This window comes from Bos taurus, chromosome 4 (assembly GCF_002263795.3).
Source record: "Bos taurus isolate L1 Dominette 01449 registration number 42190680 breed Hereford chromosome 4, ARS-UCD2.0, whole genome shotgun sequence".
Classification (NCBI taxonomy): domain Eukaryota; kingdom Metazoa; phylum Chordata; class Mammalia; order Artiodactyla; family Bovidae; genus Bos; species Bos taurus.
The window spans coordinates 71,137,212-71,162,901 of record NC_037331.1 but is presented as its reverse complement, the minus strand read 5'-3'; the positions used below and the strand labels follow the sequence as shown (position 1 = coordinate 71,162,901).

Sequence of the window (25,690 nt, the reverse complement as noted above, 5' to 3'; positions counted from 1 at the left end):
AAATTCATCTGCTTGATCGTTTACCATGGTGACCTAAGCCCCAGAGGCAGTATTTGGTGATGCTGAAAAGTAGCCAGCCTTAGCTGATACCACGCAGAGGCAGATCTCAGATACTGCAGATTTGGTTCCAGACCACCACAGTAAAGCAAATCACACAAACTTGTTGGTTTCTCAGTGCATATAAAACTTATTTTTATACTATCTTATAGTCTGTTAAGGTGTACAATAGCATTATGCCTAAACTATGTATATACCTTAAAAATATTTTATTGCTAAAAAATGTTAACATTATCAGAGCCTTCAGCAAGTCGAGCTGTAATCTTTTTGCAATAGTAACATCAAAGATCACAGATCACCATGATACATATAATGAAAAAGTCTGAAATACTGGGAGAGTTACCACAATGTGACAGACACAAGTGATCAAATGCTGTTGGGAAAATGGTGCCAATAGACTTGCTCAACACAGGGTTGTCACAGACCTTCAATTTGTTAAAAAAAAAAAAAATGCATTGTCTATGAAGTACAATTGGAGAAGGAAATGGCAACCCACTCCAGTATTCTTTCCTGGAAAATCCCATGGACGGAAAAGCCTGGTAGGCTACAGTCCATGTGGTCGCAAAGAGTCGGACACGACTGAGCAACTTCACTTTATGAAGTACAATAAAATGAGGTGTGCCTGTACCTGTAATCCGCACGTGACACTGTTACTGTGCTCTGCCCAAAGCACAGAGTCCACTCAGGCTGATGTAAAGTATCAGTGGTAAGACGTTAGGGTCCTCCCTGCTGGCAGCTTTCACGGATGATTGCATTCTCTCCAGGTTAATGTCAGTTGCGGCAAACAGACGCTGCACGATCCCAAACTTTTCTCTATCTTTCAGAGGAGCCAAAGCTGGGTCTTCAAGATCAGACACACCATCATGAGACAGAGCACGGAGCTAAAATGACACATGTAAACAGATCACCAAAAAACATTATAGAAAGTCCACATCATCGGATAATACCATTAGCACTTCTAGCTAATTATGGGGAAAAAAACTAGTTACGTTGTTTAAATTCTTCCAGTAGAACAGGGAAAACCCTTGAACTGTGACAGGATATATTTGGCTCAGGCCTGACTTTATCCACTTTGCCTGGAGTCGCCCGTTGTTGTTCAGTCACTCCGTCATGTCCGACTCTTTGCAACCCCATTGAGAGAGTCATTTCCTAGGCAGGTTGATAGGAAATCTAGGGGTCCCCAAGGAGAGAGGGGTCTGGAATTCTCAAGGAGGAAGAAAGGACAAACTTTTCACAGTCTTTGTAGACCAAGACCTGGGGACTGGAGTCCATGAAAATGAGAGGGTAACAGGCAGGAAGGCCAGGGGTCTCCAAATGGAGGAAATAGCCTGCAAGTGTCAGACTTTTTTATCTCTCTTAAGCAGCAGGAGGAAACAAACTAGCAATATTTTTTCCTCTATACAAATTTAAAGGGAGGTTTCTCTTAAAATACTGTGTTGCCATAATGACACCTGGTTTCGCCTGAAGTTAGCTATTCTTGAGCCTAGAGATAACCAATGCCTTTTTCTTATGGAAATGTTTGTCTTAAGCTATGCTGATGTACTATGCCTTTACCCCAAACTCTGTCTCCAAGTCGGTTCTGCCTCTTGGCCCAGAACCTACTTGACAAACCAGTATGTTATACTCAGATATTGTTCCCCTAATCTATGTAAATGAAACTATTTGTATGGTTTTGAAGAAGGTCTGCCCTTCTTCAAAATTCAAGTTAATCGTTTTATGGCCCAGGATAAGCCATTTGGTGCCAAGATTATCCCAAAATGCATCTTATGGGTGAGGGGCCTGGTGCCATTCTGAATTTTAAGACATTCCTTTCTTTCATTAACAGACTGCTAGTGACTATATAACATCCAGCTGAAGACTAGAAGGGGGGTACTCTTTCTGCCCCCTTCTGATGCCTATGTCAGAAGCTTTCTCTATCTCCTTTATACTTTAATAAAACTTTATTACACAAAAGCTCTGAGCGATCAAGCCTGGTCTCTGGCCCCAGATTGAATTCTTCTCCTCCGGGGGCCAAGAATCCCGGTATATTCACGTGATTCAACAACAACCTTTCACCATGGACTGCAGCACCCCAGGCTTCCCTGTCCATCACCAACTCCCGGAGCTTGCTCAAACTCATGTCCATCGAGTCGGTGATGCCATCCAACCATCTCATTCTCTTTCGTCCCCTTCTCCTCCTGCCTTCAGTCTTTCCCAGCATCAGGGTCTTTTCCAATCAGTCAGTTCCTTGCTTTAGGTGGCCAAAGTATTGGAGCTTGAGCATCAGTCCTTCCAGTGAATATTCAGGGTTGATTTCCTTTAAGATTGACTGGTTTGATCTCCTTACTGTCCAAGTAGTCCTCTGACCAAAACCCTACTCTCTGGATTCTACCTTCTATTGGATCCATTAATTCCAGTAGATTAGAAAGGTCAGAATGTAACTTTCTTATACACAGGGCATAAAGTTTTTTTTTTACTTTAATCCAAGTGTTAGAATTTCCTATGTATATTTGCATAAACTCCTCAAAGGTAGGTACCATAGTTTATTTACTGATGCTCTCTGCCTCAACCTTCCTCTTCCTTCTACCTTCCTCCAGAGTTCCCATAGAACTTTCCTTCTCATCTCTGAGTTGTCAGCTGAAATGCCACATAATGGGTCTCTCCTACCCCTCTCTCCATAGATTCACTCACTACTCCCACCTCCCAGCCACTATTACATTATCTTATTGCCTTCATTTACTTACTGTATCTGACATTATCTTCTTGCTATTCCCTGTTTGCTCTGTGTATTAAAACCTAAGTTGCCCAGAAGAACAGGGACCTTGTCCGGCATGCTCACCTTATACCCCACCTGGAACACAGACCCTCACTTCTTCAGAGAGGTCACATCAGACGCTGCTCTAATCGCAACTGCTCAGAACATTGGAAGCTTTGCTTTTAGGGTCTTGAGCAATGCCTCTGATACATTTGGTTTTAGTCTGTAGTAATTACAAATTTGCCAGTAGATATGAATTTTAAACAGGCACTCAGAACCTGATCAAATTAGTAATGAGAGTAAAATTTTAAATGAAGCCTTATAAAGTATGCGTGAATTTTAACTGAATCTGAAGGGACTCCAAAAGAATTCCAGACATGTCCTGAGCACTGACAGCCTTACTAAAAGAAATACGCAGCTTGCCCCAGTGGCCGAAGGATGGCACTCATTTGCATATAAACCTTCTTGTGTCTGTTATCAAAACCAGCCTTACAGATCCATACACCTGTAGATTCACCCAGTAACCAGAAGCTTCCCTTACCATGTGGCCCAGAGAGTGGATCTGGTCTGTTCTTATTTAAGCATGACCACATCTGGTGACATAAGAATGAGCTCCACTGGCGAAGGCTGAAGCCTGCCAACAGCACAGTTCGCTGTGTCCTGGGTCTGGTGGAAAAGTGCCCAGCAAAACCCTGCCTGCCTCTCTGAACATCTGCCAACCCCAGGCACCCAGAGGCACTTCTAGGTATGAGAGAGACTACAGTCACACCTGAAGGAGTGGAGGTGTGAAATTAACATTCTCTCTAGATGATTATAAACTCACCTTCTTACCATTTCTTCCACCAGTTTGCAAAGGTATGAGTGTATTTGACACTGTTCTTTCAGAAGCCTTTCAGAAAGCCTCTCAAACTTACTCTGGCCACCAGACAAGACAGGAATGCAGGTAGATTTTTGTACCTTGCTCTAAGTAAATCCCTATAAGAAATATAAGATACCCAAGTTCCAGCAGGAGCCTTGCTGTCTTAAGAAATGTTATTACGATATCTAGGGGAGATTATATGAAGACACTCTGGAAGGTCTTTAAAGAAAAATTATTTGTTTACTTTTGTGGGGCTACTGAATATAAACAAATGACTCTATGGGTGGATAGTTTTACGCCAAAGTAGAATACCAGCTGTGCTAGAACTCCAAGTGCATTCTAAGAGCTACTCCTAGAACACCAGCAGCTGAATTCTGGTGAATGTGATGTGGGATCAAATCCTAGAGCAGACCTTCAGGGATGACGACCAAGTGTGAGTTGGTTGGGAGAGAGTGTTACCTAATGTGGTCTTGGTAGTATTTTCTTTTTGTATATACTTCCTGAATGCAGTTGATGGCTTTGTAAATACATGGTAAGGGGCTGACCTAGGAAATACTAAATATTCAGTTGCTATGAAAGGGAGCTAAGCTATGAAAGCAGGACTACTGTCGTTGCAGACAATTAGATACTGATACATATCATTTCCATAACCAAACTGCACCATCAGCATTTACCCTCAGCTGGCTGCAGGACAATCTCATGCTGGTTCATTTTCAAGTAGTTCAGTTTTTGTGGTCAAAGTACAAGAACACAGCATTCCTCTGGGTGGTGAGGCTCTGCTTTCAGTTGTGAATGACATCTGAACTGCTTCTTGGAATGATGCCTCGCTGCAGTTTCCACAGGTCTCTGCTACACAAGGATGCACCAAAGGCAGTAACCACCATGCCGACAAGTTCCCAGGGCAGATGAGTAACAAACTGCAGGGTCCTATGTAGGCAGTCTACCCCAGCACCTGCTCTACAGACCTGGCCGCAGAGTTCCAGGCTTTAGTTCTTTGGGTCTAAACAGCATGATGGCATCAGCCCTTAGGAACCAGGCCTCAAAATAAGTAACCAGGGATGCTTTGCTTGTCTGCCCCAGGCTAAGCAACACCTGCAGAAGCCACATTAGAGGAGCTGCCCCGGCCTGTCTGTCGATGGTTCCTTCTGTTAATGACCTAATTTGTAATTTAAAAAGGAAAACTTAACCTTGACTTTCAGGGCTAAGCTCATCATTACTTAACTCTTACTCTTGCCATGACATTTCCCGAGGGCATGAAGCTAATGATATTCCTAAGAGAAAATGAAAGTCTCCCTGAGACAAAGCCGTCCTATTGAATACCTTCCTGTTGAATTCAGTGCTGAATCAGACTGGTCCAGCCATAGAACTGGCATGGCAAATAATATGGTGTCAGGCCCCTTCCCTGCAACAAGCCTTGGCCAAAATTCTCTCCAAGAAATGCCGAAATCCTGAGACCTGGAGTATAAAGACAAGCCCTGCTAACAAGTTCTCCAGATAACTCCTTTCCCTCTGAGCTTTGGTTTTCTTATGTGTGTGTGATGTAGGCAGGGTATAAAAGAATGTGAGGTTAGTAATACCTGTTTTAACCTATTTTGAAGGGCTATTGTGGCTGAGAAAGCCTAACAAGTTTTATCAGCTGCTGGGTATTCATCTCCCCCTCATTTCCCTGTTCCTACCAACCCCAGGTCCCCTCGGGGAGGGTTCTTACCAGGTGGTACAGCAGAGGGATAATCTGGAGTTTACAGCAAGTGCCCAGCAAAGCTGCTGCATTATCTGGCATTTCTGCAGGAGAAAAAGAGAATCAGTCACTGCCCAAAGAAAGCATACACGGAAGCAGAGCCAACCCCTGGGTTGTACCTAACTTAGATGTCCTCTGCCAGCCAGATATGCTCAGTTATTGCAGAATAAATGAACAAAGCGGGCTACACAAGCAGCACAGTCTGTTACAAAATAGATGTAGGGACCAAGTAACCAGCTCTGTGTTCACCAGAGGATATTTCTTGCATGTAATTCTCCAATCAGAAAGAACTGTACAGACTCAAGGAAAAATTAGTCAACACAGAAAGGTAGAAAGAACCTGGGATTTAGTGACAAAAGAGCTATGTTTCACCCCACTAAATATTTGGGGAGTGATCTTTGGTATACCTCTCCTAGCATATTTCCTCATTTGAGTACTATAAATGTGGGGGGGAGGGCGGGTTTGTTGTTTTTTCTTCTTAGCCTATGTCAGACAACTAAATAAACTATAAAGGATTACACCTAGGTCACTAGTCATGTCGTAGGGGGAAAATGTAGCCTGTTTCAACCTATTCTGAAGGGCTGGCACAGCAGAGCTCCTGAGCCCAGAATTGTGCAGGGCCCCCGGCCTGGCACTGGCGATTCTCAGGATTGACACAGAGCTGCGCATGCCTGGGGGCTGCACCAGAAGGGTCCTTCCCAGCCCCAGGAACAGGGAATCCAGATGAGTGTTATTCCAAACTGGTTTTAAATACCTCCCAGGATAGAACAGATAAGATTGCTAAAAGGACCCAATCCCTTGAGATACAACATTTGAGCTGAAAAGGCAAAAGAGGAGTCATCTGCTCTATCATCTGGCCCAGGGAACACTCATGAACTCCTCCATCTCCTGCGTTAATCAGCAGCCTTATTTATAAAGGGCAGTGTGCTACTTAGGCTGAAACCCAGCAGAGGACAATGAAACATGGCTTGTTCCCAGGAGAGGAAGGCTGCTGGGTGCATGGGGCAGCCCTGAAGATACAGTCCTACCAGTGAACCCCCTAAACTGCATTTAAAGCTTGTGTGTGCTTTCATCTCCAGAGAGGATCCACCATTTTCAACAAATCCTCAAGGAGGCCCTGATTCCAAGTCAGGAAGATGAAGATGGTAAATACATGTGGCCTTGCCTTGTGGAAAGATCCCCACAGCTGTGAAGGGCAGGAACACAGTCACCTGGAACATGACGTCCTGGCTGAGCTACTGTCACGGTCATCTCACCAGTTCATGTTTCCATCTCCTCACTTTTCAGGTGACTCCTGAATCCCCTGTAATCATCATCATCCCTTATTCCTGGAAATACTTTATTTCCATGTTACTCAGTGGTCATTTCCTACCCTGAACCTGGCTGAGGACATGGGGATGAAGAAATAGCATCTGCTTTGCAGAGTTTGACTGAAGCAACTCAGCACTTAGGCCCTCGTGTCTAATTCTTTGCAACCCTATGGACTGTAGCCTGCCAGGCTCCTCTGCCCATGGGATTCTCCAGGCAACAATACTGGAGTGGGTTGCCATACCCTTCTCCAGGGGATCTTCCTGACCCAAGGACTGAACCCACGTCTCTTAGGTCTCCCAGACTGGCAGGTGGGTTCTTTACCACTAGGACCACGTGAGAAGCCTACCATCTGATTTTACTACTTTACTTCCCTTGATTAATTCCCTTGAGGGTGGGGATGTTGATTTTTCTCCTACCTCAGCATCTGGCAGTGCCTGAAACACAGTAGAGGCTTCTTCAGTTGTTTATGGAATTGAAATGACTTTTGATCTTTCATATTCTAAGTATTTAGCAGATGAGATCTGGGAAGTTCATGCTTAAGGTCACAGAATGGTGGAGAAAGGGTTCCAGGAGACCAGCCAGATGCTGAGACTGCAGTGCTTTAAACAAGGACAAGGAGGCAGGTCCAAGATAGCACCACAGGAAAATCCAGAACTCACCACCTCCCACAGACAGACTGAATCTACAGCAGCACGTGGAAGAGTTTCCTCTGAAAAAACCCCAAACTGCCGAGCGACTCCCTACACATCAGGTGAACTAGGAAGAAAAGCCCACGGCAGCAGGTAGGAGAGGCCGAGCACAATCTCCCTGTAAAGCGCCCTTCTGGTGCCACGACCCACACTCAGGAGGGAACTCAAACCCCGAGCTTCTCCCTGTGGTGGAGGGCCTGAACCCCACCCTTTATGCTCTATCTGCCTCATTCCAGGGTGCTGACATCTCCTGGAAAGGAACTTGTGATTTTTGTGACTGCCACCCAGATGACATTTCCAGGTCACCAGGCTCTGGCTCGTGGGATTTACACTTGTGGTCTATATATATTTATATACTTTAAAAGCTCTGCCTGAAGGTCTGGCCTCTAACCAGCCTGAATCTGAGTGCTGTCTGAGCCCCTCTCTGGGACACTGACAGGTGTTGACAAACCCTCAACTCTTGGGAGCCACTAAAAATAAGCTGCTTGAACAATCACAGAGGTTTGAGAAAAAAGAGAGAGCTAGGGCAAGGCTGAACAATAAGGTTCTTTCTTGCGAGAGACCACTCCCTCAGGACTGCGAGAGGTGACTGTGTTATCTTATGCATGGAAGCAAACACAGAAAAGCAAGGAAAATGAAGAAACAGAGAAAAATGTCCCAAACAGAACAAGATAAAAATCTCAAAAAAGGTCCTGAATGAAAAGAATATAAGTGATTTACCTGTTAAAGGGTTCAAAAAGCAGCTTTATGATCCTAAAGCTGCTTAACAAGCTTGGGAGAAGAACGGATGAACACTGAGAACTTCAACAAAGAAACAGAAAATGCAGGAAAATACCAAATATTAAGTCACAGAAATGAAGAATACAGTACCTGAACCAAAACAGACACTAGTGGGTTTCAGCCATACACTAGATGAAGTAGAAGAAAAGATCACTGAACTCAAAAGACAAAGCAGTGGAATTCACCCAATTGGAGCAGCATCTTTTTGCGAACACAGCTCAAGAAACTATGCTACATCATCTGGCAAACCAACATTTGCACCTAGGGATACCAGAAGAAGAAGAAAAAAGGGGCTGAAAACTCTCCTAACGTGGGGAAGGAAACAAACTCAGACCCAGGAGACCCAGACCACATTAAAATGTCAAAACATAAACACAAGGAGAGAATCGTAAAAGCAGCGAGAGAAAAAGAGTTACAGGGGAACCCCTCCATATGGCTATCAGCAGATTAGATTTTTCAGTAGAAACTTTGCATCCTAGAAGGGAGTGGTATGATACAGTGAAAGTACTGAAAGAAAAAAAAAACTTGCAACCAAGAATATTCTACCTGATAAAGTTGTCATTCAGAATTGAAGGGGAGAGAACTTTGCAGACAAGCAAAAGCTGAAGGAATTCACCACCACTAGACCAACCTTGCAAGACAAGTTAAAGGAACCTGTTTAAGCTGTAATGAAAGAGTACTAATTAGTAATAAAACATATGAAAATAAATCTGTCTCACTGGTAAAGGTAAATATATAGTAAAATTCATAATAATCTAATGTTGAAGGGTAAATTAATCACCTACAAAACTAGTATGAGGTTAAATGACAAATGCAGTAAAAATGCAGTAATTTCTTAAGGGATATGCAAGATAAAAAGATATGATTTGTGACATCAAAACCGTAAAATGGCAGGAGAGGAAAGTAAAATGTGGAGTTTTAGAATGTGTTTAAACTTAGACTGTTATACATACTATGTTGGTAACAATTTAAGTTGGCATGTAATCCTCATGGTAACCACAAAAAAAAATGAGAAAGGAATCTAAGCATATCATTACAGAAAATCATCAAGTCACAGAGGAGGAGAGCAAGAGAAGAAAGGAACAAAAGAACTACCAAAGAGTCACTAAATAATTAACAAAATGGCAGTGAGTACATATCTGTCAGTAATCACTTTAAATGTAATTGTCTTTTGATTGGAGAATTTAGTACAGAGTTGCTGAATGGATACATTTAAAAAAAAAAAAAATTATACTGCCTATGGGAGACTCATTTCAGATGTGAGGACATACACAGACTGAAAACAAAAGGGAAGGAAAGATAGTCCATGCAAACCGAAACCAAAAGAAAACGGGGGTTAATAGGCCATCTTTATATCATAAACAGACTTTAACACTGTAATGAGAGACAGGAGTGCTACGCAATGATAAAGGGGTCAAGCCAACAAGAGGATACAACACTGTGAATACGTACACATCCGGCACAGCATCACCTTTGGCTCAGCAGTAAAGAAGCTGCAGGTTAAATTCCTGGGTCAGGAAGATCCCCTGGAGAAATGGCAACCCACTCCAGTATTCTTGCCTGGAGAATCCCATGGACAGAAGAGCCTGGCGGGCTACAGTCCATGGGCTCGCAAAATAGTCAAATACAACTGAGCACTCATGCGTGCACGCACATAAGAGCACCTAAATATATAAGCAAATAGGCCTAAAAAGAGAAATGGGCAGCAATACAATAATAGTGGGGGACTTTAATACTCCACTTTCATCAATGGCTAGATCAGACAGAAAACCAATAAGGAAAGAATGGCTCAAAAATACCTTTAGACAAATGGAAATACAGCACATCAAAATTTATGTGATGTAGCAAAGGCAGTTCTAAGAGGAGAGCTCACAGCAATAAATGGTACCTCAGGAGACAAGAAAAATCTCAAACTAACTTTATACCTCAAAAGGAACAAATGAAACCCAGAGTTAGTAGGGAGAAGGACATCACTAAGATGAGGGTGGAAATTAAAAGCAGACTAATAGATTTTTTTTTTAATCAATGAAATGAATAGCTAGTTCTTTGAAAAGCTGAATTAACAAAACATTTAGCTAGATTTGCCAAGAAAAAGAGATGCCTCAAATAAAATCAGAAATGAAAGTATAGATGTTACACAGATTCCCCAGAAATACAAGAGATCATAAAAGAGTATTGTGGACAACCTAGAAGAAATGAATAAACTAAACACATACCACTCACCAGCACTGAATCAGAAAGAAATAGAAAATCTGAAAAGACTGATTTCCACTAGGTAGACTGAAATCAGTGTAATCAAAAACCTCCCAACATACAAAAGTCAAGGTAAATTGTGAAGGAAAGGCTTCTCAAAAGCTAGAGAACTCTGGCCTGTAGATCAGCTCCTGATAGAATGCCTGTTTTTAGACTCTCTTATATAATGATTAACATTGGGGGAAAGGTCTCTAGTGGAGTTCCACAGGGCTCTCGTCTTATATCCTGTCCCAGTCAAAACATTTACCCATGACATGGAATAAGATATGGAGCATACATTCATTGGCATATGGAGCTGGAAGAGGCATTTGCTCTCGTTATTCAAAAACTGAAGATTCCTGGGCTTTTGTTCCAGGGCGGTGCTAAGGAGGAACTCTTGAAATGTATCAGGAACTCAACGTCCACCTTGAAAAGAAGTTGCAGGGACTAAGACTGGGCTAGTTTGTCAGCTCTTGCCTCTCTGAGAAGTAAAAGTCCAGCTTCTGGGACTTCCCTGGTGGTCCAGTGGCTCAGACTCCAAACTCCCAATGCAGGGGACCCAGGTTCAATCCCTGGTCAGGGAACTAAATCTCAACTCAAGATCTCGCGTGTTGCAACAAAGACCCGGTGCAGACAAATAAATTCCTCATACAGGATGACCTCGTTCTGGTCCCACAGACCCTCTGGCATGCTGCATTCTGGGTGGGAGTTGGTACGGAAGTGTAGGGCGGGCTCCACAGCTCACTGATAACTGGATGGCCAGGATGGGTGCGGAGGTTGTGAAGGCGCTGGGCTCAGCATCCTAGTGCTTTGGGATGCTCTTTGCAGCCTCCCTGCTCTCATGGCCACAATGCTGCACTCAGGATAGGGCCATAAGTTTGCAAAGAGGAACAAGAGGATGAGAAGGACCGAAACACGGGGAGATAGCAGTTGCCAAATGATGCCTGGCAATGTTGAGTAGCAGTGGCTTTCAAGTGTGAATCACAGGCTGTCTGGGGAAGTGGTTTCCTGTGTGGGTGAGGGGGTGTGCCTGCAGACGGCCCTCCCTGGGAGAGGAAAGAAAGTCCTCTCCAAGAGAGTGGAGGAGGCTAGCAGCAAGTCCATGACTTCATGGCAGTGCTGTAAACTCTCCTGCTTATCTTCCCTGCACTGCTTGAAAAGGTGGGAACCAAATCTCCCACACAGTAAGCAAAGCAATTTCAAGGCAACAGCATTTCTTCCCTTTTTTTCCCTTTGATCCATACCTGCTAGCGCACTGACCAAGAAGAAGGCTGTAGAGAAGAGTTTCTGGTTGTCAACCACATCCTGTGAGCCCAGACGCTCGCCCTGCACACTGCACCCCACCAGCCGCAGGAAGGTCGTGAGGTTGTGCTTCTGTGATGGCTTCAGCTCCCCCAGAGCCACCAGTGAGGGTGACAGGCTGCTGACTATGTCATCACACTGCGGGATGAGGTTGGGGGGGTGGGGAGAGAGACAGATGTAGTAAAGCCAGAGGTGAAGCCGGACACAACCCAGCCTCTGCCTTCACGACATACAACCCTCACCGTGAGCTGGTGCATTCATACATGCTAATTCAGTCCTGTCTCACTCTTTGCGACCCTATGGACTGTAGCCCACCAGGCTCCTCTGTTCATGGGATTCTCCAGGTAGTAATAATAGAGTGGGTTGCCATGCCCTCCCCTCCAGGGGATCTTCCCAACCCAGGGCTCAAACCCGTGTCTCTTATGTCTCCTACATTGACAGGCGGCTTCTTTACCAGTGGTCCCCAAATATAGGTCCACCCAGAGCTTCACAATAAGACCCTATTTGAAGTTCTTGCAGATGTAGTTAAGGCAAATCTCAAGATCAACCTAGATTGGAGTGGACCCTAAATCCAGGGGTGGGGGTGTGTCCATTAAGAGACAGAAAAGGAGACGGCCACATGAAGACAGAGACTTGAGCGATGTGGCCACAAGCAAAGGGGTGCCAGGAGCTCCCCAGAGCTGGAGCAGGCACACACGGATTCTCTCCTAGAGTCTGTGGGAAGCAAAGCCCTGATGACACCTTGACTTTAGACTTGTGGCCTCCAGAACTGTAAAAGAATACATTGCAGTTTGTGGTAATTTGTCACAACACTAGGAAACCAATACACCCTTCTACTCTGCACCTCAGCTACCCTTCTACAGTTAGAAAACTAAGGGGCTACGACTAAGAACAAAAACAGCTTTAGGATTAAAAGGAGGTGAAGAAATTTCAAACACGATTTTACCCTAGCTCAAGGTCTCTTATCCCGAGAGACCTAGCCCAGAAAAATAGGCAGAGACATTGCCTCGAGGTGTCTCCAGTCTTACCACTTGTTCCAGGACCACCAGTAATTCTTCATCCAACAGGACCGCCTGGAGGACGTCATTCAGGGCTATCTGTTGCTGCTCGGGCAACTCCATGAAGGGATGGAAATTCCTCTCTAAGAGCAGAGTGGCTGTGAACACAGCAGAGCACACCAGGTCTCATGACTTACCCTAGAACTAGGGACAGAAACTCAGGCATTTCAGAGAGAACTGTCCTCTGTTCTTTCATAGACACTTCCAGCTGCATGGTCAATAGTGGAACTCAGAAATAAAGAGTGTTAAATACCACCCTGTGTGTTTTTCACTAACCAGACTATTAAAGGAAGAAAGAAATGGGGAAGGAAAGGGAGGATGGGCAGACAGAAAAGAGGGACGCCAAGTTTTGTCTCAGACCTTTTCCTGATGACTCACTAAACAGTAATTAAGTCTAATCAATTTCCTGAAAAAGTCATTTGCAATTATTATTAAATTATCAAGTCTAACTTACTAAACATCAGTTAGGACTTTTACAAAGCTTCAGAGCCACACAAATTCCAAAATGCATTATTTTTCGTATCTTTCCAGTACACTGCAGATTTTGTATCCTTTAACATGAAATGCATGCTGTTCAGTTCAGTCACTCAGTCATGTGCAACTCTTTGCAACCCCATGAACTGCAGCACGCCAGGCCTCCCTGTCCATCACCAACTCCCGGAGTCCACCCAAACCCATGTCCATCGAGTCGGTGATGCCATCCAACCATTTCATCCTCTGTCGTCCCTTCTCCTCCTGCCCTCAATCTTTCCCAGCATCAGAGTCTTTTCAAATGAGTCAGCTCTTCGCATCAGGTGGCCAAAGTATTGGAGTTTCACCTTCAACATCAGTCCTTCCAAAGAACACCCAGGACTGATCTCCTTTAGAATGGACTGGTTGGATCTCCTTGCAGTCCAAGGGACTCTCAAGAGTCTTCTCCAACACCACAGTTCAAAAGCATCAATTCTTCAACGCTCAGCCTTCTTCACAGTCCAACTCTCACATCCATACATGACCACTGGAAAAATCATAGCCTTGACTAGACGGACCTTTGTTGGCAAAGTAATGTCTCTGCTTTTTAATATGCTGTCTAGGTTGGTCATAACTTTCCAAGAAGTAAGCATCTTTTAATTTCATGGCTGCAGTCACCATCTGCAGTGATTCTGGAGCCCAGAAAAATAAAGTCAGCCACTGTTTCCCCATCTGTTTGCCATGAAGTGATGGGACCGGATGCCATGATCTTCATTTTCTGAATGTTGAGCTTTAAGCCAACTTTTTCACTCTCCTTTTTTACTTTCATAAAGAGACTGTTTAGTTCTTCTTCACTTTCTGCCATAAGGGTGGTGTTATCTGCATATCTGAGGTTATTGATATTTCTTCTGGCAATCTTGATTCCAGCTTGTGCTTCTTCAAGCCCAGCGTTTCTCATGATGTACTCTGCTCTTCAAGGGGCTAGCATAATTTTCATTAGGCAAACACAAGATAGCCAATTTCCCCATTCTTTTTTACCTGTCCTGGAGAATGGGTTAGAACCCCAGCTGGATCATTCAACACCCTCTTCAGGATGCCTGAGACTCTCCCATTAAAATCTTCCTTTTTTAAGACAGTCAGAAGCTTCTAGTAATTTAAGCCCAGTGGGAATTTGAAAACAAGATTTGATAACCCAAAGCTTCCATATACAGGGATGGATAGCAATACATAAATGCACCACCTCTGCTGATGTCAAATTCCAACAACAGTTATACTAAAAAACTGCCCTATAAACCCAATTTAGTCCTCACCACCCCCAGCCTGGATAGAAAGGCTGTCCTGGCTGCTCTAGAGTTTAAGGGCACAGAAGCAGGCCCCCACCCTACTCCCGCCTAAACCACCCAGCCTCCCTACTCCACCCCCGGCTGACTAGAATGGCCAGCTTGCAGGGTAGACTAATGGGAAAGGAAATTATAAGAAAGCTCATCCTGTCTTGTCACTTCCCTGTAGTGCATGCAGTTAAGGCTGCAGTGGTTCTAATCTTAAGTGGCAGCTGAAAATCACACCCAAACATCAGGAGGAGGCCTGCAGCCCTGGCGTTAGATAGGAAAGCCTTCAGAGTGGGCCTTCACTGCCAATTCTGTCAACACTGACATTTTTGCTACAGAAACAAAAGCATCTATCCTCTGGTTTGGGACTCGCTGAAGCCCCATTGATGGGGGCTTCTTACCCTCCAAGCCAGAAATTCTGAGCTGCTCCTAGCATTCTTTAGTAAAGTGGAAGTGAAAAATTATTCATTTTTCTTTTTCCTTGCCCATCTCCTTTTCTACCATATACTGTACTCCTACTAATTCCCAACCTACTCCCCCACAAAAACTTTTTAAAACACAAAGTGCTGTGGAGAGCAAAAGGAACTGCTGCAGGCACATCACACGTCCTGCCTTCCTCGTCGCTGGATGCCTGGGCACCATACAGCTTCATGCCACGTGGATATGGGCCTCCAAGAGAGCATTTTATTTTGCAGTGCTGACAAAGCATTGCTTATCTTGGCAATAAAGCCTGGAATAAATGAAACAGATGCAAAACTTGGGTTCTCTCTCCTCACTGCTGACTAGTTCTTCTTGGTAGTCAGCAAGACTGCCATGGTTCAAATGAAAGAAAATGCCAGGCCCCGACTCCTGCCCTCCTCAGCCTCCCACCACTTCCTTAAAACAGACCATCCAAGACCAGAGGTTCCCTAAGATCTGATCAAGGTGGGTCCTGCTGAGAACCAGAACTGACTCAGGCACCATCTTCTCTGTTCTCAGATGGTTTCCATGAATCTCTGGGGAATCAGCCCTCCTGAAGGGCACACCACTTCCTGGGGGCAGAGCAGTCAACTGCCCGTCAGCTCACCATGCCCCATCCTGTGACAGTACCTTGTTTTAAAACACTCAGTGGCTTATCCTGGGCAGGCAGCCCTTGTCCGGCATCTGGCATGTCCCAGAACACAAACTCTCGGAAGGGCAGGGGGTCCAGCAAGACAGAGTTGCTTCTCCTTTCCTGCTCAAAGCCACCATGCTTCCCTTGTAGGAGGCAGAATTCTGTAATGGAGGAGAAAAGGACAAGCCAGGCAGAAGGGTCAGCCTCACTGGCACATCCCAGTCCCAGCTTTACCTAAGTCAAGAGGGCAGGGAGGCACATCCACCCTCTTCCCCATAAATCCACTTCGCACACGTAAAGCTGTTTGACCAAAGTTCAGCCACTTCCTACAAATGCCAGAGAAATGGTCGTTCCTAACATAAGGCTCTCTGAACAGGCAGGAAGCAATCTTCCAATCATCAGAAGTATTTCCTTAGCCTGAGTGGAACAAACCAACTCCCAACAAACAACCCACGATATATAAGTGAGGAAATTTGAATTTGATTGATAAATCTGATCTGACTGAACTGATATTACAGAATTATTGACAATATATTTAGGTGCACAAGTGGTTACATGGCTCTTGGAGAGTCAATTTTTCTTCATTAACAAGTAGTAAAGTTTTTACTGCAATTATATGAATGAAACATATAGAGTGGGAAAATCCAGACACAAAAGAATATATTCTACATGAATCCATAGGAAGGAAAATAAGTCTTTTTAAAAGCCTTATCTTTTAGGGATGTTTCCATATTTATAAACAAAAATATATAATGCCTATGATTTGCTTCAAAACAATTTGAGTAGGGATGGAGGAAGGTGGGGAGCTTATAGATGAAACATGAATTGTCCAAGTTAATGAAGCTGGATGGTAGGTACATAGGGTTCAGTATATTATTATCTGTACTTCTGAACATGTGTGTAACTTCCCAAAATAAAAAGTTTTTTAAAATAATAAAAAGAAATGCTCCTTAAATACTTTCACATTTGAGAGCCCAACTAGGGTAACTAAGTTGTAGGTAAAAATGTAACGGTGTGTTCTTGCTAAGCAAAAACAGTGTGTGAACTTAATGAGGATTCTCCTTCTGACCCACCTCTTAGAGTAATGAAAATAAAAACAACAAATGAGACCCAATTAATCTTAAAAGCTTTTGCACGAAGAAAATCATAAACAAAATGAAAAGACAACCCTCAGGATGGGAGAAAATATTTGCAAATGAAGTCGTCAACAAAGAATCTCCAAAACACAGACAGCTCAACGCAGCTCAGTAATAACAAAAACAGAATGACACAATCAAAAAATAGGCAGGAGATCTAAATAGACATTTATCCAAAGAAGACATACAGATGGCCAGAAGGCACATAAAAGATGTTCACCATCACTGATTATTAGAGATGCAAATCAAAACTATAATGAGATATCACCTCACACTGGTCCGAATAGTCATCATCAAAAAATCTACAAATAATAAATGCAGAGGAGTGTGTGGAGAAAAGGGAACCCTTCTACACTGTTGGTGGGAATGTAAATTGGTACAACCACTATAGAGGTTCCTTAAAAAATAAAAATAAAACTACCATATGATCCAGCAGTCCCCACTCCTGGGAACATAGCAGGAGAAATCCATAATTCAAACAGATATAGGCACGCTCACACTATTTACAATAGTCAAGACATGGAAGCAACCTAAATGTCCATCCACAGGAACAGAAAAAGATGTGGTACATATGTACAACGGAGTGCTTCTCAGGCATTAAAAATAAAATAATGCCATTTGCAGCAGCATGAATGGACCTAGAGATTGTCATACTGAGTGAAGTCAGACAGAGAAAGGACATATATGGTAACTGCTTATATGTAAAATCTGTTAAAATGGTACAAATGAACTTATTTACAAAACATAAATAGAGCTACGGATAGAGAAAACAATTTTATGGTTAACAAGGAAGAAAACAGTGGGAGGGGATAAACCAGAAGGTTGGGATTAACATATAGTGATTACTATATATAAAACAGGTAACTAATAAGAACCTACTATATAGCACAGGGAACTCCACTCAATACTCTGTAATGACACATACGGGAAAAGAATCTAAAAAAAGAATGGATTTATGTATAATTGAATCACTTTGTGGTATACCTGAAACATGGTAAATCAACTACACTCCAATAAAAATTTAAAATGAATACATATACACATAAACACAGAGGGAAAAATGTTTTTAAAAAAATCATATTCTCAGGGAGAGTAGGTGTCAGTAGATCATGGAAGGGGGCAGGAATCTGCTTGTTAGAAGGCACCTGAAACTAACACCACATTGTAAACCAACTGCACTTCAATAAAACATTTTTTAAAAAAGAATGCGCCTTCTTTTTATGCTTCTATTTAATAATCTGTGTACAGGCTATGGAATGAGGATGTGGCTGAGCTAGTACTTGCATAACATGTGGAAGGTGCGGGTATTAACACATTTTGAATTGGTGTGGGCACTAATAACATCCATAAGACAGGACAGTTGTCAAAAGACAAATGAAACAAGCTTTCACTTACTCACTCAACCTACCCACACTCCTGGGCATCCAGGATGCCCCGGCTGACTCCACCCGCTACACCAGGCACCAAGGTGGGTTAGTGTGAACCCCCAGGTCATGCTCCCGAAGAACAAGGACCACGACCATTAACACAGCCTCAAATGCTGCCCAGAGCCCTGTGGGGCCAACTGTATTTTGGGAGTCCACAGCCCCAGCAGTGCTCTTCCTGTACACATGCACAGCTCCTCTGCGGGCAGTACCAACTCCTTCACTCTGCAGCATCAGACATGTTGCACGGAGCCAGAGATGCAAAAGGGCTACAACCTAGGCTTTGACAATGACTAAGATACAAGTGGAAAAGGTGGAGGGGGGTCACTGAAGCCAGACTGGCAGGTGCAGAGAAAGAACCAGTGGATGAAGAAAGAACTTCTTATATGAAGCAGTGACTAAGTAGCCCCCTGAAGCCTGGTAGGAATTAGCTGGGCCAAGAAGAAGGGAGCACTCTCCAAACAAAGGCTCACAGCAAGCAAGAGTGGAGAGTTCCCAGATGGTGGGTTAACTTTGCAGGTGCCAGAGATGAGCAGGAAGGCTGGACACAACGTGCCTAGGAGTGCAGACTTTATCTGAGGACAAAGGGAGCCTCAGAAGGGCATTCAAGCAGGTGAGAGAAATGAGCAGACATGCATTTTTAAATAATCACATTAGCTACACTGCTAAACTGGGGAAGATTCGAAGCGGGGGAGCCAGTAAAGGCCTATGATGGGAACAGGGCGGGGGGTGTTGATACCAGCCTCCGGACCTGCAGAGAAGTGCACAGACCCAGGAGGGTGGAATGCACAGGTTCTCGTCCACAGGTGCCCGGTAAGTTCATGCTGACACTGCTGTATTTAAAATGCATAACCAACAAGGACCTACTATATAGCACAGAGAACTTTGCTCAATATTATGTGGCAGGCTGGGTGGGAAGAAAGTTTGGGGGAGAATGGATACATACACATGTATGTCTGTGTCCCTTTGCTGTCCACCTGAAACTATCACAACATTGTTAACTGGCTATACCCTAATACAAGATAAGTTTAAAAAAAAAAATAGTTTGTGCTGAAAGGACATTGGTAAACGCTTAATTCTACAAAGCAAGGACTAAAATTCAAGACGAGAACATGATATTTCTGAATGTCCACATAAGAGGGGAGCTGTTGGCAAAGAGAGGGGTCATGGCTGAAGGAACCCCTTGGCAAAGACAGGCTCACTGATATCTCCCCCAAGGGACACAGAGGAAGTAACCTCCTGGCAAAGTTTCAAAAGACAGGACGGTTGTCAAATGTACTCACACCCTGAAGGTAGGAGGAGAGATCAGACAGCCTCTTAGTCAGACCAGCGCCTGCAGGGGTGTTTATGAAACCAGATTAGAATGTTGTGCAGGAAGAGCAACAAAAAACACAGATGGGAAAAAGAAGCAGAACCGGCTTAAAAATCAGTGAGTTGCACAGAACAAGAGCCTGACCAACACACTGCATAGGCAGGGCAGGCGGCGGGAGAAGGCCGGGGTATGAGAAGTGAGCCTAAGGAACCCGAGAACTCCCCAGGGCACCTCTGCTCAGCAGCACAAAGAGGAGTTTATTTTCAAGACAGAGGAAGCAAGCCAAAATGAAAGGCTTGAAATGGAAATCCAAACAGGAGAGCTTCCCCAGGCAAACTGTCTTTCCAAACCCCTCTGTTGGGCGGCCACCAACAGCGCGGACACCTCCTCAGGGAAACAGGGAGGGGCTCCCGTTGGTCCCCAAACCAAAGGGTTCTCAGAACCCTCATGGGCATATCCTCCTTGAAGGCCAAGTTTCCAAAAGGCCTGACAAAAGTGACACCCCCACCACCAGTCCATCTGCACGGGACAACCAAGGCCTCAGCGGCCAGGGCTGGAGTCACACAAGCCCCTGTGGGCCCCTGTGGTGACACAGCATATCACACGCTGGTAACAAAAGCCGAAAAGTGAAAGTGAAAGTCGCTCAGTCCTGTCCAACTCTGCGACCCCGTGGACTATAGAGTCCATGGAATTCTCCAGGCCAGAATACTAGAGTGGGTAGCCTTTCTCTTCTCCAGGGGATATTCCCAACCCAGGGATCGAACCAGGGTCTCCTGCATTGCAGGCGGATTCTTTACCAACTGAGCTATGCTGCTGTTGCTGCTGCTGCTGCTGCTAAGTCACTTCAGTCATGTCTGACTCTGTGCGACCCCATAGATGGCAGCCCACCAGGCTCCCCCGTCCCTGGGATTCTCCAGGCAAGAACACTGGAGTGGGTTGCCATTTCCTTCTCCAATGCATGAAAGTGAAAAGTGAAAGGGAAGTCGCTCAGTCGTGTCCGACTCTTAGCAACCCCATGGACTGCGGCCTACCAGGCTCCTCTGTCCATGGATTTTCCAGGCAAGAGTACTAGAGTGGGGTGCAATTGCCTTCTCCAACTGAGCTATAAGGGAAGCCCTATAACAAAAGTCGAAGGGAGAACTTAATCTAATGAGGCAGTGTGTTCAGTGGACAGAGTCTTTCAAAAAGAAAGAACAGAATAATAATCACGTCTGGAATGACACAATTTTGGAACCATGGACCTAAAGGATGTTGATCACAATTCTTGGTATTCCTGGTATCCTGTGCATCCCTGACCAACGCCTGGACCAGCTTCCTACAACTGGCAGCTTCACTTTTCGTCACCTCCCTGAAACACAGAATGCTCCATGTGTGAAAGAAAGAGGGAGGCTCAGTGACAGTGCCCCATGCCCCTCATGTGTCCACTTGTCTACCGTCCCATCAGGACAGTCAGCGATCTGAGAGCCCATGGAAGCTGAACCATGATTCTGCAAGTGGCCGAGTGAGGGCAGAAGCTTGAGTCCCAGAAGAACCCCTCATCCCTGGCCTGGTCCCCCACCTGATAGAAAACAACCCAGGAGGGCAGGAGGCAGCCGTGGGTGTGCGTGGCCCATCCGAGCACACCCTTACAGCGCTATCACCATGGAAAACTGAAAGTGCACAAGGACGGCGAGAGTCGTGCAGCGAGCCTCCGCACAGACACTGAGCAGCTGTGGCCGCCTCCCTCGTCTCCACCCTCACACTCACACCACGCTCCCCACCACCATGTCTGAAGCAAACCACACAGTTTCTTTTCACCTGTGAGGAGGGCACTGTAAATCTCTAAAAACTAAGACGACTCTTCGTAAACAAAGCCACAATAATATGACCATACCTTAAAAAGTTAATTATTTATGATGTTACATATATTCATTTCTGTCCTCAAGAAGCAGTCAGTTTTCTTGGCCTCCCACAACCTCTTGGAAAGAGTGTTAAGGGAAGAGCCCTGAGCACCTAAGAGCATCAGTCACACCAGCTACTAAAGCCTTATTTTCTTCAAGTGACGCAGTGAACTTCCAGCTTTGAACACACTGGTGATCAGACAGAAAGGTCAAATGCAGCTTTTTGGGCTTCATGCTGGGGGAAGGGAGGTAAGATAATTAGGATGATGACAGTATTATAATAGCCAAGGTGAGTACTTAATAAGCCACCAGTGTTCCAGGCACTTCACACGCCTCATCTAACTTGCTCTCCACGGCAGCCCTGTGGGGAATGTCTTTCCTCTCCCAGACACAGGAAGCCGAAGCTCAGCAGGCTTCAGCTAGCTGCCTGAGACCTCACAGGACCCCATGGCACTCGGGCTGTGCCCTGTATGTGAAACACACGCCCCATGCGGACATCTGCACCAACACCCTCGGACCACGGCCGGCCATCTCACTTGCCGTGGGACATCCCCCAACTCTTCTGATACCTCTTTCCTCTCATCCCCAGAGCAGCAGGGAATCCTCTACAAGATGAGCCTCAGGGTAAAATGGGGTGTCCCTCCTCAATGACTCAACCCACCTCCAGAGCCCCGAGCTGAGGCATACTCACCGAACTGGCCGTCTGCCCTCACGTACAGCTCGATGACGCCATAGGCAATGGTGGTGGGAGCTGGGATCTCCAGCACCACGTTGGTGTCCTTGATGATGTTCCCATCCTCCATCGCCGACACCTGCAGGAAGGGTGCATGCTCCCACCTGTGCGCTCAGGCTCCCCTAGGCTTCTCCTGCCTCCCATGTAACCAGCCTCGGCCCTGTGCCCAAGAAGTGCTGGGAAACTGCCCACAGAACTGGGGGGAAAGGAGAACCAGCCAGCAGGGGTCAGGATTTAATCCTTGTCGGCCTCATGATGTCCTACACATATTCTAAAGTCAGTGGCCAACCTGTAGCACAAAGGCAAGAATCCAGAGTTTAGGAGATAGTAAAGTTAGGTCTATGATGCTGAGTAAAGAAGATAAGTCAACTTCCCATTTCCCTCATGGAAGATTATGGAAACAACTTTGAAATCCTAAGAAAATCATCAATGGTAAGAGTCTGACTAGGAGAACCTAGCTGAGAGCAAGATCCCCTGAGCACATCCTCCCAGACCAGGTATGTGACACACTGTGCCATCAGATAAAACTGGGGAGAGGCTGGAAGGAAGGGGCACAAGGAGAGAAGGATGGCCAGGAAATGCCGAGTCAGCAGCAAAGCTCTCTCCAGACCCCGTCACAAATCTGACTCTTGCCCACTATGGCCTGGGGAGGATGAGAAGTGGCTCAGATGCTGGAGATCAGAGGCCTTTATAGCGACTTGATCCTGGTCAGAGTGTGATAACTACCAACCTCCAGACACCCCAGCAGGCTCCAAGCCTTTGGTGGGGTTCACTGTGGACAGAAATACTGGCAGGGCCAGCTAAAGCCAGCTCCCATCAGACCTCATCACTCTGTCCAGCCTGCCCAGCCCAGGGAGAGTCCAGCTCCAGATCTGAATCTCCACCTCCTTCTAAATATTACATTACTGGGTCCTCTGGTATAATTTGAAAGTTACCCCAAGAAGTAAACTTCTAAGACCAGAATATTAGGCACTATGGAGGGGAGGCAGTTTGGGGTTAGAGCCTCCTGTTCAGTTCCACTGAAGCTCAGGGATCAGCTTGATAGGACTGTAACTTAATCCAGAAACATCTGTTTATGTATATTAAAGACACATGTGCTGATCTTTACCTTTCCTAACTCAATCCACCGGGGATTTAAGGCAGCTAATCTTGAAATCGTCATTTCTGAGACCTTTGATTCTTAGGGGCTCTAGGAGTTATCTGTGCATTGGCCTGGCCGGTGTTCATTTGATCCATTTTTTGAAGGGGGAATGCACCTGATTCACCCCGGTATGCCAATCTAAGCATCCCATTGCCCTGGCCTTGGGTTTGCTTCAGGAATGGGCACAGCCCAAGATGGTCCAGTGCCTGCCTGCCCGGAAGCACTCCTTCCACTAGGGATGAGGTGGGATGAAAGCCAGGAGCTGCCACCCCACGAGCTTATATGAGAGGCAATCCACCTTCAGAGAAGGCAGCTCACCAGCTTCTCAAGTCCTGGATCCAGCAGTGACTGAATAAAGTAGTGAAGACAAGTCGCTCAGTCATGTCCGACTCTGCAACCCCATGGACTGCAGCCTACCAGGCTCCTCCGTCCATGGGATTTTCCAGGCAAGAGTACTGGAGTGGGTTGCTATTTCCTTCTCCAGGGGATCTTCCTGACCCAGGGATCAAACCCAGGTCTCCCACATTGTAGGCAGATGCTTCACCATCTGAGCCACCAGGGAAGTCTCCTCGATCACTCCAAATGTTTCAGTTACAGGAGCCAATCAGTTCTTTCTTGTTTAAACCAATTTGAGTTGGATTTCTGTGAACTCCCTACAAGAGTCCTGATGAATGGAGACCCCACTCCCAGAGGGCCCGGCGCCCCCCTGGGCCAGGCACGCACCTGCACAGTCCTGGTCTGGATCCCCACCATGCCACCACACGTCTCCTCGATCTGGACATGCTCAGATATCACGCACTTCTGCGTCGTCACGATCTTCTGCGTCAGGACACACAGGACCGCGTTCTTTCTCTCCAGCACCTGCTGCAGTACCGGGTTCTTCAGGTTGATTGTTCTGAAAAAAGAAAAGGCCCGTGAGTGGCCTTGGGGAGGTGGATGCAGCGTGAACTATCACTTCTTGCACAGCTGGCGGGTGAGGAGCAAACAGGTGACAGCCAGCATCCGTTATTTCCTTGTGCTTAGAGGGGGCCAGCTCATCCAGAGAGGCAGAAACCAAAGTCTCCTGAGGCCACCTCAGAGCTGCCAGGCCTCCAGAGAAAGGCTGGCACCACAGGGACGGGGGTTCCTGTCAAACAGCCATGCTGACTGTCACAGAAAAAGAAAGACACCCAACAGGTACAGGAGCTGCAATCCATCTGCTCACACCCTGGGAACTCCACTCTGTCATTTAAGCAGAGGCCAAGGGACCATCCCAGGCATGGGCAATAAACACAGGGTGACTGAGGTGGGGGATGCTGACCAGCGCTTCCCACAGAAGAGACGGGGACAGGCTTGAGGAATGAATCGCAAGGGGAAACTTGGATTTTAATTTTAAAAGTATTTTTTCATCTGTCTGTCCAGGAAGGATATGTAATCTCTTAGAAGGGATTTTAGAAGGGCTTCTCAGTTAGTTCAGTAGTAAAGAATCTGCCTGCCAATGCACAGGGCAGAGGAGACGTGGGTTTGATCCCTGGGTCAGGAAGATCCCCTGGAGGAGTAAATGGTAACCCACTCCAGTATTCTTGCCTGAAGAATCCCATGGATTCTCCAGGAGCCTAGTGGGCCACAGTCCATGAGGTCACAAGAGTCAGACACAACTGAAGAGACTGCACATGCATGCAGAAGGGATTTTACATCACTTTACAGATGGAGAACTGAGCCCAGTAAGGTGTGGCCCACCCAGGTTTCCCAGCAGAGACCTGGGGCTCCCAGGTGGCTACTCTGGGGAATTTCAAGAACAAGGTCAATTCCCATCTACAGAAGATAATGTGCTGATTAGAAGCAAATGATGTAATGCCCACTCTGGAAGTCCTGTTCAATGCTATGAGTCTATGGGTGGACAGGAAAAAAACCAGATTGGAGTTAGTGGCAGCACAAGAACAATTACAGTGTTCACCCTGTGCTTTTTAAACAGTCCAAGGTGAGTTACCTTCAAAAGCTTGGCCCCATCGCCAATCCAGGCAGTGGCTGTCGTCCCACCCCCCAGGCAGATGCAGCTTCTCCAGGCTTCAGAAAGCATCCCCAGAATGGAGGCAAGCAGCTGGAAAGATCCTGTCTCCATGAAAAAGGCTGCCTGGGCTGGAAACAACCCATATCCATCAACAGATGAACGGATACACCAATGTGGTCCATGCATACAATGGGACATTATTCAACCACAGAAAGGAACGAAGCTGACGTGCTACAACACGAACGAACCTTGAAGACGTTATGCTGAATGAAAGAAGCCAGGTACAAAGGGAGAAATACTGGATGATTTTACACATATGAAATATTTAGATCAGGCAAATTCTCAGCCACAGAAAGTAGATTTAAGGTTATCAGGGGCTGGGGAAGAGAGAATGGGGGACAGGGGTTCTTGTTTGATGGCTACAGAGTTTTTATGTAGGGTGA

At 45.6% G+C, this 25,690-nt stretch overlaps 1 protein-coding gene across 2 annotated transcripts in view; it reads right to left on the bottom strand.

Moving 5' to 3' along the window:
- The window catches only part of GSDME (gasdermin E), a 104,831-nt gene that overhangs the window by 30,459 nt on the left and 48,682 nt on the right, over positions 1-25,690 (bottom strand). The window contains exons 4-10 of one of the 2 annotated variants that reach the window (XM_024990908.2): positions 23,981-24,152; positions 22,075-22,195; positions 15,628-15,792; positions 12,731-12,858; positions 11,645-11,840; positions 5,359-5,432; positions 686-938 (exon numbers count right to left, since the gene is read on the bottom strand). In XM_024990908.2, the coding sequence (XP_024846676.1) occupies positions 708-938; positions 5,359-5,432; positions 11,645-11,840; positions 12,731-12,858; positions 15,628-15,792; positions 22,075-22,195; positions 23,981-24,152 (1,087 nt within the window). In that variant the 3' untranslated portion in view covers positions 686-707. Of the gene's footprint in view, positions 1-247; positions 939-5,358; positions 5,433-11,644; positions 11,841-12,730; positions 12,859-15,627; positions 15,793-22,074; positions 22,196-23,980; positions 24,153-25,690 lie in introns of those variants that run through there. The other variant, NM_001193112.1, reaches the window with a different exon arrangement.